At 32.8% G+C, this 15,126-nt stretch overlaps 1 protein-coding gene across 5 annotated transcripts in view; it reads left to right on the forward strand.

The window, feature by feature from the left end:
- The window catches only part of mRNA-cap (RNA guanylyltransferase and 5'-phosphatase mRNA capping enzyme), a 121,431-nt gene extending 106,642 nt beyond the window's left edge, over positions 1-14,789 (forward strand). For all 5 annotated transcript variants that reach the window (XM_089589931.1, XM_014354509.2, XM_014354511.2 and 2 more), the window contains one exon: positions 13,999-14,789. In XM_089589931.1, coding sequence (XP_089446057.1) covers positions 13,999-14,715 — 717 coding nt within the window. In that variant the 3' untranslated portion in view covers positions 14,716-14,789. The remainder of the gene's footprint in view (positions 1-13,998) is intronic.
- The last annotated feature ends 337 nt before the right edge of the window (positions 14,790-15,126 follow it).

Here is a 15,126-nt window from a genome sequence, read left to right on the forward strand (position 1 = left end):
GTTTTCCCGGGGTCTTCCAATTGTGTTTATTCAAACTCCATTTTAACCCGTCTTTAATAAAGAGCCAACGAAATTCGCGCACGTGCGCAACTACGCACAGTAAACTGTAGGTATCTAAAAAGAGAATGAGAGACAGAGAAAGCAACGAACCTGATCATTTGTTAAGCTAATGTATGTACCTATGTGTAGGTAGGTAGTATAGATATACTCTTTGCCGTGCATTATTGTTCTTTCTTGTTCTCGTTGTTTATATGTTAATGAACAAAAAAAATAGAAACTTTATTTGCTTTTTCCTAATCTATAATATTCACTGTTAAAAATGCATATTTATAAATAAATTGTCTTTTTAATGTAAAAATATCAAATGAAGATTTTTAAGAGTCAAAAAAATAAATACTTTTCCTATCTCGCGCGTTTTTAAGAGGCTGGTGTGCGCTCGGTAGAAAAATGAGGATTTGCCACATACGCGACATTGCTCCGTGGCTGCCTTACGTCTCTCGGGCCCTGTTTTGCAGGTCCCTTGGGCCGTAAAATAGCCCTGAAGACAACGGCACTTATCTGACGAAAACTACTATTTTTATCGTAGACAATCATATACTACCGAGTTCAATAACATTTTCTTTAATGTTTCACATCTCTCGTGAGACCCGAGACCCACACCTGGTTCTTTTCTGTTACGCATTTTTTGTTGAAGTGTGTAATGAACTCATCAATATCATTAAAATCTTGACTTCTGACGTTATTTTGTGTAATTCTACGCAGATTTTGAAGTACTGCCCTTGTATACAAGTCTTTTCAATCATCTCGCACCCAGCTTTTGCCATTTTTTATATGTTGAATATAATCTGTAAGGGTAATATTTTTTCCATCGATTTTATTGCATGCCAGAATAAGAAGTTTGCTTTCAGCAACTCTGTCAATGCTTCAACTACCATTTGATCGGCATGGCCTTGGTCCTCTTCCTGATTGACCATTTTCATTTCAATAAACTCTATTTTTAATAAATTGTACTATGATGATTATTATATGTATATTTTTATTTCTTTTACGTATTATTTTTATTTATTTAATTTAAGTCTTTAAACAATATATAAATAAGTAGTAGGTATATAAAATGTGTGAGTAAGTCAAAAGTGTGTAACTTATCCTCATTGGAAACATTTTTTTTTGTTTTCTTACTAAATATTAAAATACAAAAATAAAGAAAAAAAAAGTACAAGTTTATGTAGGCATATTCAGAAAATAAAAGTTATTTTATTACTTTTAATCACTTATGCAATTAGCATGCTATATGTAATCTACATTACAATAAAAAGGAAAGAAAAAAAATCTTTTCTAATTTAAATTTATTTTTCTTTCTCTTTGTAATTTATTTTAAATATACAACTTATCCTCAGATATAGTATTAGAAGTGTCATAAATGTAAGATATAAAGCAGACTATATTATTAAAAGCAGACTCAGGGATTTTTCTAATGGTGTTAGCGCTTACCACACCTATAGCTATGTAAGCTTGATGCTAGGCAGTCAGTAGCTTATACAGTAAACACTGTATTAGATGTGCTTTTGTGTACACAGAGGAAAGGGTATAATATGTATATACGTATTACAGTATGTATGTTCGTTACAATGCGTATATGCAATACACATATATGTAACAGGGCTGACATATATTATGTACAGTGTTAGTATCAACAATGTTCCTTTAAATAACATCTACAATATCATTACATATCGATTTATGTTTATTTACTCATGCGCCGTGTACGTAACCTTACTTGCGTATTCGAATAAATGTTTTAATATATTTATGCAAATAACTCACACTGACTTCTCATGTAGGAGTAGTATTTTTGCATTAGCGAGTGCGCTCGAATATATGAGACGTAGCGTTACTTTGTCTGAATCTGTATGAATGTATTATGTTTTATCACAAGTAAACTAACCAAGTAAGTAGTTAGAGACCCTTACCACGCTTTGCTACTTTTTTTTTTCTTTGCTAATTTAATTTTTATTAAATAATTAATTGTAAGTATTCAACTTATACCTCTGATAAGATCTAGAGGGTTCTAGATAGGACCAGCAGATGTCCAACCACCTCACTTGATTAGTTCAGTTTATGAAAAAAATAGAACAATAATAGAGTGTAAATGTATTCATTTCTATAAAAATTAATTACGAAACTTGAAAGAAAGACTTATAGAGATATTGATAATATACTTTACCGTATAAATACCTTACTTCTTCTGGGGATCCCTACTGTGTTTTATAATAAAATGAAATTATAGAACTCTGTTTAACACTAAATAATTAACACTGAATAATAAATTATACTACTCTACATAAGTGTCAATACACTACTTAATGATGAAATGTAAGTGATGATTAACAGTACAGTACTGAACTAAAATCCTCGTGCAGCTCTATATATAAGGTCTTGCAGAAAGCTTTTGGTTTTATAACTATAAACTAAGATAGAAGTTACAATACACTCTAACGATGCGTTCTGAACTCAGTAGCTCACTTAAGTCGTATTTTGACTCTTGCACAAATCACAGAGTGCTAAGTCATCAAGATCACCGTCAAAGTCAAAGTCATCAAGAGTACTAAGTCATCACTGTTCCAAGACAGTTAAAACCAGTTTTATTAAATTTGAGCAGCAGAATGAGTGATGCTGCTAGTCGCTTAAGTCTGGAGGGAAGAGGGAAGAGCTAAGAGAAGCCAATGGAAAGAATTTTATGATCTATTTTACTAGTTAGTTAAATTGTTTTTAATTGTTTTAGCATCATTATTACTTCTGACAAACGTAGAGGATATATGCGCTTCCAAAAGAGACAATCAAATCAAACAAGTTTTTTCTTCTTTTTTTCACAAAATAAAACTAAAATTGAACTTTCTCATCATTAGTAATTGTTTGGTTCCAGTTTAGCATTGGTTCGCAAGAGCACTAGTCTATTTATCGACCTGACATAGTTAGAACAAGATGTCATAGCCCGAACAGCCGTTACTGGTGATCTAACATCCCTAAAGGCTTCAACAACCAAGGCCAAAAGCTACTTACCAGGAGGTGTCGTTTCTTTTTCAATTAGTACAAGGTCTCCTGGTTACAAGAATCTTTGAAGGTGTAACCATTTTAAATGATTTCGAAAACTGGCAAGGTACTCAGAGGATGACTTTTTCTCAATGTTCTGAAGAAATTGTGGGATTAATTTCCATTGTTGAAGTAGAGGGATAGCTTCTGACGTTATGTCAAGTTAGTGGTCTAGAATTAAAATAGGCTTCAATTAACCACAATAGCGTAGAAAACATGAAGGTTGTCAAAATTTGATCTCCATCAACACGTTTGAGATGGTATTTTACGGATTTAACGGCAGCTTCTAAATACCACCAAATTACGGGGCCGCAGGTGGATTAAAATGCCATTTGGTTCCCATATTAGCAAAATTCTGAACGAATGCTGATGAGGTTCTTAATTCAGACCTCAACCTTCAAGCGTCGAGTCAGCTCCTACAAAATTGGTTATTTGATCACCGTATAGATCAGTACAATAACCACAACAAGAGGTCAACCTGTAAAGTACAGCGATAAATAATTCAGCAAAATAGTTTTTAACCAACTTAAGATGGACAGCAAGTGTAAATATACAGATAAAAATCACGATTTAACCTTTTGAGGTACCTTTACCTTTATGAAATCTCATTCGAACCGAGAATGGTCCAGCACAATCAACACCAGTTTTTCGGAATGGCAGGCATGGGATAGTCTGCGAGGTCGAAAATTTTCTTATATGTTGGTTCTGCGGTTTTGATTGAAACTGCTTGCATGTAAAACAATGTGCTATGTGCAAGTTTAGCTCTGAAAACTTGTCTCCTTAGCACAATCCAATAATTCCTTCGAAGATTTACCAGTATTCATTGTACCCCTTTATGTAAGGTTTTCTTATAATAATAATCAATAAGCAGAAAAGTTGGAATATCTCGGTCATAGAGAATTAGAAGGTGTTTTGCTTTAGAATCCAGCAACGAATTATTCAATTTACCTCCTTCTCTAGTAAGTCCATTGTTAAGACTAGGATTAAAACTCAGTAAACGACTAAATTTTGATAATGGAACACATTGTTCTAGCAATTCACCTTGGTTTATTGACAGAATAGTAAAGTCCTCAGAAAAGCGAATCCTTTGATGTTGAAAAATGAAGAACTTAGAAGTGATCAAATGCAACACGTCATAATTGATGAAAGACACAAGATTGATTAAGGGTAAGCTGGCTTGTAAGGAGCTTGCAGTTGGCATCAATCAGAAGTGTTGCAGATTTAACATGCTTCTCTAACTTCATATAAACAATAATATGCAAAACGGAAGCAATAGGTCGTGACTCTCCCCAGTAACTTTCCCAATTCTGAATACCGAGGTAATGTGGGGTTGATTTTTAGTAGCAATACAATCTATGGATTGTTTACTGGATTCCACCTTAAATTCAGAATATTCGTTATTTGGTTAATGCAAAATTGATGGACCATCAAACCACAATCTCTAGCTCAACAACTGGCTGGGAAAAACTCCCTGGGAGGCTAAGTTAGCTGGGTTTTGTTTTGATTGTATGTAATGCCATTTGGCAAGTGGTGCCATCTTACGTATGTCTGAACATGTATTATGTACAAAAATAGGCCATCTTGAACGCAGTCCGTTTATCCAATACAAAACATTTCAAGAGTCTATTCAGAAATGTACAGGAACATTTTTTAATCAAGTATCATCAACAAAATGCCTTGTACTTTTTTACAATAATTGAATTGCACACAATTCCAAACGAGTAGTGCTCATAACCTTGATTAATGCAAACGTAGTTTTAAAAAGTTCGAAAGAAACATGCAAATTTCCTACACGAGGGATGCGTAAGTAAATCACAGCCACGTAAGCATATTTGGATGCCTCTGCAAACCCATGAATTTCAAACATCACAATTGAAAGAAAAAAAGTTTCATCTAGGAATATACAACTGATTCAAAACAGGTACTTCAGCCAACCAGTGGTTTCATCTTTCGACTACAGACTTAGGCTAATCTTCATCCCAGGAAATTTTTAGTAACCGAAGAGATTGGAAAAGCATTTTACCCAAAACAATTAATGGAGATACCCATCCTGGAGGATCAGAGAATTTAGTTAATTGACTCAATAAGGTTCGCTTGCTTCAATGATCTGGCGCATCAAGTAACGTTAACAGAAATTGGAATTCATCTGAAGTAGGATACCAGTTCAGACTTAATACAAACACAATGTTCTCATCATGCATAATGAAACTTGGGTTTATCGTCTAAGGGTTCTGGCACTGGCTGGCGAAAGTGATGGCTGGGAACGTGACGGCGGGTACGAGATCGGGGCAGCTTGGCAAAAAGTCGTAGTCGGCCTCTTCTCTTTCTCTCTTACTTTCTCTCACTCAGGTACCGAAATCGCGAATTACTTGGGAGCTCTGGTTCGCGCGAATGCTACTTCAGAAGTGACGCGTTAGGCTCACCAATTATGCAGCCTCGCGCATTATCGCACTATATCTAAATGCATACTTCCGAATTTTACCGACAAGACATCATTCACACACACTCGAACGCGACGCAATTTATAGTATATACGCTTAATACAGATATATATGTATACATACACTCCTCGTCGATAAAGCAACACTAGATTAGTACAATGGTAATTACAAATATCTTATAATAGGCAATTACACAGGTAGACACTTATGTACTTGGACTATTTTTTTGGCTTTCTTTCGGCGCTATGTCTTGTCTCCAATTTCTCACACATAAAACAGAATAACAAACCAAACTTGGTTCTCGATTAGTCTCATAGTAGATATCCATGAACTTCCCCTTTTAGGACGCACCTCGGCGCAGGGGAAAAAGAGAAAAATGACTCCGTCATAAGCAGTATGAAGTGACCTGCTAGTACTAGCTTTTGGTGTGGACTGACACCGGTGCCGCAGCGAGCTGCTATCATGTCACGACAAGGTATAAAATAAAAAAACACTGTGATTGATGGCCTCGCAGGGCTTGTGCTCACACGTGATTGGCTATGACCAATTGGAGTAAGATCGAGCGCATATACTCAAACTAATTTTGAATATCAACCTCAATTTCTAACAAGTAGACTTTTGAATTTTGAATTAAGCAATACCAAACAGTAGAAGATTGTTATAATTTATCAATTAGTATAAATTTATAAATATTTATTCATTTCAATTATTAAAAAAAAAAAAAAAAAAAAAAAAAAAAAAAAAAAATGTAAAATAAAAATGACAGGTCGGAGAATTCAGATAAAATACACAACAATTCTCCTGTAATACTTAAACCGTATTTTTCTACATTTTTTAATCTAATAAGACAGTGTTGAAAAAGAGAAGTATAGAAATTATTTCTAGAATACATAAAAATTTAGTTACGTTACACAATTAGAAAAAAATAAGACACATATCATAAATAAGATCGATAGAATGGGTGAAATCTAATACAGTAATTGTCCGACAAAATATGCACATCAAACAAAAAGCTTGCTTAACATAAAAAATGTGAATATTAAAATTACTATCAATACTAATCAGTGACTAGTTAATATAAAAATATGAGATGAAAAAGGAACTGAAAATAAATCTTTTAATTCTGCAATTTTCTAGTTGGCATCAAATGGTCACCATATAAATAGAAAAGAAGATACTTGTGATTTGAGTCATACTCACAGAATGGTTCTCAAATTTGTATTCTTTTAATCATACATAAGTGTGAGTTTACATTTTTCGGTTAAGTAGTTGTACTATATTTATTTGTATAAGCTTATGCGTGGGTTCTGCTAATAAATAAACACTGTTAATTTGACGCTTTCATCAGTCTGGCTTGTGTGTGAAAAGTTTACTTGGTATGTTAAACGATTCCTTTATGGTTTAAAAAAAGGTATTTAACGGTTTTCTTTTACATGTTATTACGTTTTTTGTACGTTCTTATATTTTAAAAAATTTATCTTTTGGAACGTATTATATTCATTACATTGAAAGAAACCTCATATTCTGGAAATGCAATTATCTATTAACATAATTACGCGTAGTCGAAATATTAAACATTTTAGAGAAAATTCTTTTAAAATAATTAAGTTGCCTGTTAATAAATTAAATATCATCAAAATTCAAATTATGTCCAACTTTGTTGTGGTATTCGACTTACGCAGATTCAACAAATTTTTAAGTTTTAATGCTAATATGCAGTTTACGTGTAAGATCCCTTTTAATAACAAATCAAGTTTTCTTGACATTCTTTTAACTATTACAATGACAATATTGATAAATTACAAGCTAGAACATCTTAACATAAGTCACAGATTGTTACAATAAATCACCATACTCAGTTAGAATTCTTTACTTCCATTCCAACCACCCCTTTAAACCAAAAAAGTTGCTATGGTCTATTTATTAGTAAACCAATATATATTACTCTCTGATGAATTGTTTCATACTGAAAATATTTTTAATCATATCAATAAACTATTAATTAAATAATTTAATAATAAAACTACTGTCTTCTTGCTCCTTTGCCATAATTGAGGAAATTTAAATGAAAAAAACTTGGAATCGTGGAGCATGGCTATTTATTTCATATTATTAATAGGACAATATGATCCAATATTTCGGAGTCATCCTGACTCCCTCTTCAGGGAACTGTACAAATTACAATATTTATGATATAAACAACATTATAACATATTACATTAAGTAAAAATATAAGTCACCTATGCAGATGCGAACATAAAAGCGTTAAACGCAGCATGACTGATAAGGACTAGTCAGTCATAACCATGGCAATGGTGTACTAACAATGAAATAAACTTACTATTATAGATTTTACCAGTTAAAATGTATGTACAAATTAGTTATTTACAATATAAGTCACAATATAAGTCACATCCTGACTCAGCATATGTAACTGAAAGATATTGAATGTGGTAATATGGTATTAAGGTCTTGTCACCACATAAGGGTGCACCCACGGTTAATGTATGTACAGGGAAACAGCCACCTACCGAAACGTGGCCATTAAGTGGTACACCTATCAGGCAACTACCGTCAAGAGCAACGCCACCCATGCATCCTGTCTCTAAGTTCATATAAAAAGGACTTGTAATGATCCTGTAGCTTATTGGTATCTAGTTTTCTATTAACATTACGGTTGAAGTACGAAATATATAACATCTTCGAAAATTCCCTTTCAAATTTGTTGTTTTCTTGGTCCAAAATTTTGACTTCATCGAACTTGAAAGTATGGCTGAACTCAGAACAATGCGCAGCAATGACAGAATTTTTATCACACTTTTGAACCATTCTCTTATGTTCGTCAATACGTGTGGCCAACCTGCGCTTACTTTGACCTACATAGAACAATCCACACTCGCACTCTATCCTGTAAACAATGCCACTTCTTTGCAATTTTTGAGTCTGATCTTTACCTAGTCGGATTATATTCGTAAATTTATTAGAATTTTGGAAAATAGTTTTTAATTTGTGTTTAGAAAAAAATGAACGGAGAGTCTTTTCGAGACGAGGAACGAAGGGTAAAATAATGAAAGAGAGTCTAGGACTACTTTCCATGACAGGTGGCGACATCTCACAGTTGGTGAGTGAGTTAGTGTGGTTTTTGTTTTTATTGAGTCTATTGATAATACTTATTCTGGCTTTAATGTATTTTTCTATGAAATATGTAGGGTAACCATTCATGGTAAGAGCTCGTCTCGCTCGATCAATGTTTCGCGACCTAAACTTCGGATCTGCTAGTTTGAAACATTTGTCAACTAATGAAAAGACTATTGCGATTTTTTGTGACACTGGGTTGTGAGAGAAAAAGTTTAGAAGTCTACCAGAAGATGAAGGCTTACTATATAAATCTATTTCGCAAACAGAATCCGCGATACGAGTGATGGTGACGTCAAGAAACGGAATGACGCCGTTGTCTTCACGCTCCACCGTGAACTGTATGAAAGGGTTGAAATCATTAAAAATCCCTAAAACAGTGTCAACACTATCCAATCGGATGATCAAGAGACTGTCATCCACGTATCTCCTATACATCAAGCAAGAATCTCTACATCTCGGCAACACGGATTTCTCCAGGGACTCCAAAACGATTTCTGCAATCCAAGGTGATGTACATCCACCCATTGGAGTGCCACATGTCTGTTTGTACATGTGATTGTTGAAAGTAAAATAGTTAGAGTTGATTAGGAAGTCTAAACCATCAAGAAATTTTTTTCTGTCTAAATGCAAGCTGTCGAGGGTACACCCAATCTTCTCCTCAACACTTTTTTTGATGAGAGAGAAAGGGAGGTTTGAGTAGAGGGAAACCACATCAAAAGAGACCAATAGATAGTTATGTGGAATAATGAGATCCTTTAGCGTTGATTTTAGATCATACGAATTTTTTAAGGAACTAGGTGATCTTTTGCAAAACTTGTTGAAAAATTTCGAAAACCATTTGTCGAGTGTATAGGTTGGAGAACCAGTAGCGGAAACAATGATTCTTACGGGGAGCCCAGGCTTGTGTACCTTAATAAGGCCGTATGCTTTGGCCAAGTTACAGCCACTCAAGTGATTGACATCAGGACGGCCAATCCCAACGGTATCAAAGACACCCCTATTATCCCATGCATCGACCAGTTTTTTTGTGGAGTTGATAATACGGGTGAGATGGTTAGCCCTTTTTTGACTATTGAGCCGATTGTAGTACATGCTGTCACCGAGTGCCCTCTCGACCTTGTTAATATAGTCTGTATTAATTAAATAATTCAAAAAAATTTTGATAGTAATAGATATTCCTGAATCTTTATACAGCATTACATAAAAAAACCTATTAATTTAATTAATAAAAAAAATTTGTCCCAAATTAATCCTCCATCTCGACCTAATCTTGACAATAGGAAAGGTAAATAAGGAATTTATATGCGATTACTTATGGACCAATAAGTAAGCACAAGCTATTATCGGTCCTTAACTGATTGTTTGTGAATTATTCATTCATGTTAACATGAAGGACAACTATATTTCATGTTATTTAATAAGAAATTCGAGAAAATGAAATTACGCATTTCCTTTAAAAAGGGCAAATATTCGATAAAGACAAAAGATAAACAAATGTTGTACACGGGATGCTTTACCTTTTTAGAATTTTTTCTCTAAGTTACTCATTACAAGAGCACCAAATAATTGCTGAATCATAACTAAATTTATATTATCGTGGCTTTTATGGCTATATAGATTACTATTTAAAGAGTATACTACATACATTTCTTACTGTGCTTTACATTTAATCCTGTCAAGTTTCCTCTAGTCACTATAACTTAATTTAAATGTTCGAATGTCGCCTTGACTAAAAAGCAAAAACTTTATAGTCGCCTCACTATAGAGCAACAAAGTCAGTCATCGAAGTGTAGCACTTCGTAAGCAAGAGGTTTTACGTGAGTGGAAGCATGAAAACTATAACTAAATAACTTTTAATGTTAATATTTAAAAGAGGCTCCTTATGATATTTAAGATAATTATGTACAAAATATACAAGCTTTAAGGCTTCGATAAAAAGATACAGCTTTTATAAAGCCAATTGCATGATACGATAGAATACAACAAAAGATTAATTACAGATAAGAAAAGGAGACGATACAGCTTAAGAATGATGCTAATTGCAGTTGAACTGGACAGACAAGGCAACACAAAAAAACGATCTATTCGAAAAGATAGAATTATTCAAAAGAAAATCAGTATAATATTATTACTGTGTTACCGTGTCGGATTCTCGAAGAAAAGAGCGAGCACCATTCGGTCTCGCAGTCTACGGCCGATTGACTTGGCGTGAGAGACAGGACCACAGTGAAAACTTAATTATTACTTAAGGGAGTTCACTCGCTCAGAGAAGTAACGTCAATATATTTATAATACTTTAAACAGAGATTAATTAGTGTATGAAAAACCTTCGATTTAAATTTCAAGTCCCTTTATGGCTTATAAAGTGAAATATTGAAAATTTTATTATTGAACTTTTAACGTGCAGTTTTATGAGAATCTGTACTGTTCTGATACATAACTTGCAATATCTGAATAATCGACGTCAAGATTTGATGGGAAATTTTTTTGAAAATAACTAAAAACTTGGTGACTACATAGCTATAGTCTCATCTTTACTCATGGACAATAGAATAAGCAACAAATTAGTAAATAAAATAATTATCCTTCAACAGCTACCGTTAGTATGTCGTGTTACATCTCTGTACATAGTCATGCAGGTTACAATACTGCTGATCTTATGCGTCAGTCGATGCAATTTACTTATATTGTAGTCCCAGTTACCCTCAGCTGGGGCCGATAAGTCAGTGCGAAATTAAAAATAAAATTATTTTGTCTGAACACTAAATTATTATGGTATCTAGTTATACTTTTTACAAATTTTCACACTGCAGTCTCATTACTTGTCCACAATCGAATCATTTAATTGACATGTAACATATTATTAAACTTATTGCTACACGATAAGAGCAAGGTATTATTTTTACTACTTAAAGATAAATTTCTACTCTGTAAATACGGTATCTTTAATTCAAACAATACTGTGTCCCTTTTTTTTATGTAATAGACTTGTTAACGTAAGATACATCATTAATGGAGATAAACACCATCTGTATTATCTTCTATAGGTATAGTTGGTAAAATAAGGTGCATATCAGCTGTTTTTCAAAATTGTTGTATACACTTATTTTACTTGAAAAATTGTTTCAGACGCTAGATCAAGGTGGCAAACAGCCGTCAAAACTTTGTGCCCCGTTCATTATTATAAATTTTGACTTCCATTATAGACTACCACTCCGATATGAATAAATTTTAAGTCGATGAGCATGAGACGAGCTCTCCAGGATTACAGGGATATCGAGTTAAGATGTTACTAGAGGCAATCAGGTAATGGCATATTTACTGATTTTTATTTGTTAAATATAGTGAAACATTACAGATATTTTTAACACACAGTAATGATAAAAAATTTAATACAGTTCTGTGTTCATTAAAAAAACATGTTAATATCACGTAATTAATAGAAGCCTGTATAATAGATGGAAAATAACTGAGGCCAGCATTTGTAACTCATCGGCAATATAGTACAAGTACTTTGATAGAGTAAAAGTCGTCGTAATAGTTGGCGCGCGCGTTATCTCACTTAGACACATTTACGCAACTGTTGGCACGGAGTGACAAGACAATATTTTTGTCACTCATAAATACACGCGATTTTATATATAGTAGTATAATCACAAATAAGCATAGAAAACCAACATATTTGAGTAGATATCTAAATTTTCACTCTTACCATCCACTCACACAAAAAATAAGCAATTAACACCCTTGTAGACTTCAGTAATAACTTTGTATCCACAATTTCAGAAACAAAATTAGAAACTCATTAATGTTATTCTTCAAAAATATTAATTTTCCCCAAAAATTATTGACAAAACTATAAGTAAAGAAATTAACATCATAAATTTAAACAATAACTAGAGTAACATTAATCATCCCACAATAGAACTAGTTACTTAACCTTACAGTTTTATATTTAGTGAACAACTAAAGAATGGATGAAAAGCTTACAATATAAAATTAATTTTTAAATGTATTAATAAATAAAAATTTTAAGTTAAAACAATAATAGATGATATTAGTCACAATAAAGAGCTAAGGTTGTTTATAAAATATCGTGCAGTGTCTGTATGGTTCAATACGTCGGTTGCTCTTCTAGAATGTGAGAAACTTGAATGATAGAACATCAGAAAAATTAAAAAAATATTAATACAAAATCTGCATTAGTTAAATACCATAATAAAAGTGGAGACAATTTTAATTTCAGTAATGTTGAAATTATTGACATTAAAGATATTTATTTAAGACCAGTATTTTCTTAAATGATTAATACTTTTGATCCAACTATTTGACGTCGTATAAACGAAGCGTTAACATGTGTTGAAGCTAACATATTGTTTGTAAGTTCGTTGTTTCTGGTCGTTGTATTGTGCATTCCAGTAATGTATTCTAAATAAAAATTTAACATATTACAGCACCTGAAGATAGCTGTGGCATTTTATTGCACATAGAGCTGAAACTCCGCATGATTCAAATAAATATTGATTAAGTGACCATCAATTGTGTTTTACTAATATTTCAACCTCTACAATCAATGCTGATTATAAGGGTTGAAGTGACTCATCATTTTTATAGTAGGCAATTATTTATTGTTACCTTCTTTTCTCCACAAAATTAAGTAGAAGGAGTGGGCAGAAACATTTTTTTAATTATAAGGTCTTATTTGCCGTCTCACTGTTTTTATAGTTATTGATGACTTTTGAAATGGCAAGTAAAAGTAGTCACAAAAATCAATGAGCTCTTACTTTCAAATACCTTGAAGGTCATGTTTTCAAATCTTGGAAAATGTTTGTTGCAAGTTTTTACAGTTTTGATAATAAGATAATAATGCACTGTTAAAATTAGTTAAAACGACAAGTCTGTTCTAATGTTACGATGTTTCAATAGAAAATTAAAACACCATTTGATCATTATTCTTTCATAGTTAAGTAGTAAGTTAAAGGTATAGAATAACTTTTACTAGCCACGTTGCGTCGTTAATTTCATCTCTGAATAAGAGTATATAGTCTTTGCAGATGATTTTTGAGGTATTGTCATAAAATTATTAATTGCGAAATTTCTTAAAATTTAGAGTTTCTTAAGATTTTCTAATGCACGAAATAAATACGATTTTTTAAGTAGTTTTATTGTGTTTCTTTATGAAAATTCAAAAAAAATCGTTATTATATTTTTTTAGAGTATTATACAAAATTATTCAAAAGAATCCCTGAATTACTATATAACGTACCCTTTGTATTGTATTGATGTATTACTTTTTAATTTCTCAATAATGTTTTTCTTTACGTTTCAGGAAATGGTAATAGATAAAACTGATGGTAAAGAATATCCTAGGTACCTTGTTTATGATGTTCTTATGTACGATGGTAAGGATGTTAAAAAGTTGAATTTTCATCCAAATCGCTATCATATTATTGAAAATGAAGTAATAGCTGGAAGAAAACGAGCAATGCAAGAAGGCCGAATTATCAGAGAAAAAGAACCTTTTTCTGTTAGATTAAAGGAATTTTGGCCTGTAATTAATGCAGCTAAGCTTCTTAGTAATGAGTTTGCAAAAAAATTAACTCATGAACCAGATGGACTGATTTTTCAACCAGCCAAAGAACCTTATAAAACAGGCCAATGTCTAGACGTTTTAAAATGGAAACCAGTATTTTTGAATTCCATGGATTTTAAGTTAAAAATAGTTGTTGAGTCTGGGGAAGGGATACTCAGACGGTCGATTGGTGAACTATATGTTGGTCAGTTGGATGTTCCATTTGATAAAATAAAATTAACAAAACAATTGAAGGAATTGAATAACAAAATAATAGAATGCAAGTATGAAAACAACCAGTGGATATTTATGAGAGAACGAACTGATAAATCGTTTCCGAATTCCTATGCTACAGCTAAATCAGTGTGTGCGTCTATTTTCAACCCTGTAACGTCGGAAAAACTTTTGGACTTCATAGCCAAATACAGATTTTCCGACGATCAAGAACTTATGCCCCCTCCTAAAAAACGATGATTATATTAGTTGTTAATTTTTATTAATGTTTCTAGATGTACGCAGAACAAATAAAAATTCTTTTTATTTATATACTTCCTATTGCAATGCTTTTTATTCTTGTAGTAAAGAAATTACATACATCGATACATCGCGTTTGAAACTTTTCTAGGCCAAACTTAATCAAATTTTGAAATAGTACTACATTTTGGAAGAGCAAATACTCGATGTTTCTTTCAGCCAGGTGCTCGCAAGGCGTAGTGTAAGATTTTCAAATTGTAAACGAAGCACTTTGAGGTTATAGGTACCACCTGGCACAGCACGTCGCGCGTGCGAAATTCGCGGGCTCTGCTGCCGCTAATCGACGCCCACAGTAAGATCGCTGTTGTGTAGGAACCTGCAGTCGCGACCTTCTTTCAGTGTAGGTATTAG

Source organism: Copidosoma floridanum, unplaced genomic scaffold, assembly GCF_036245765.1.
Source record: "Copidosoma floridanum isolate Cflo_tuat_1 unplaced genomic scaffold, Cflo_Japanese_pri ptg000011l, whole genome shotgun sequence".
NCBI lineage: Eukaryota > Metazoa > Arthropoda > Insecta > Hymenoptera > Encyrtidae > Copidosoma > Copidosoma floridanum.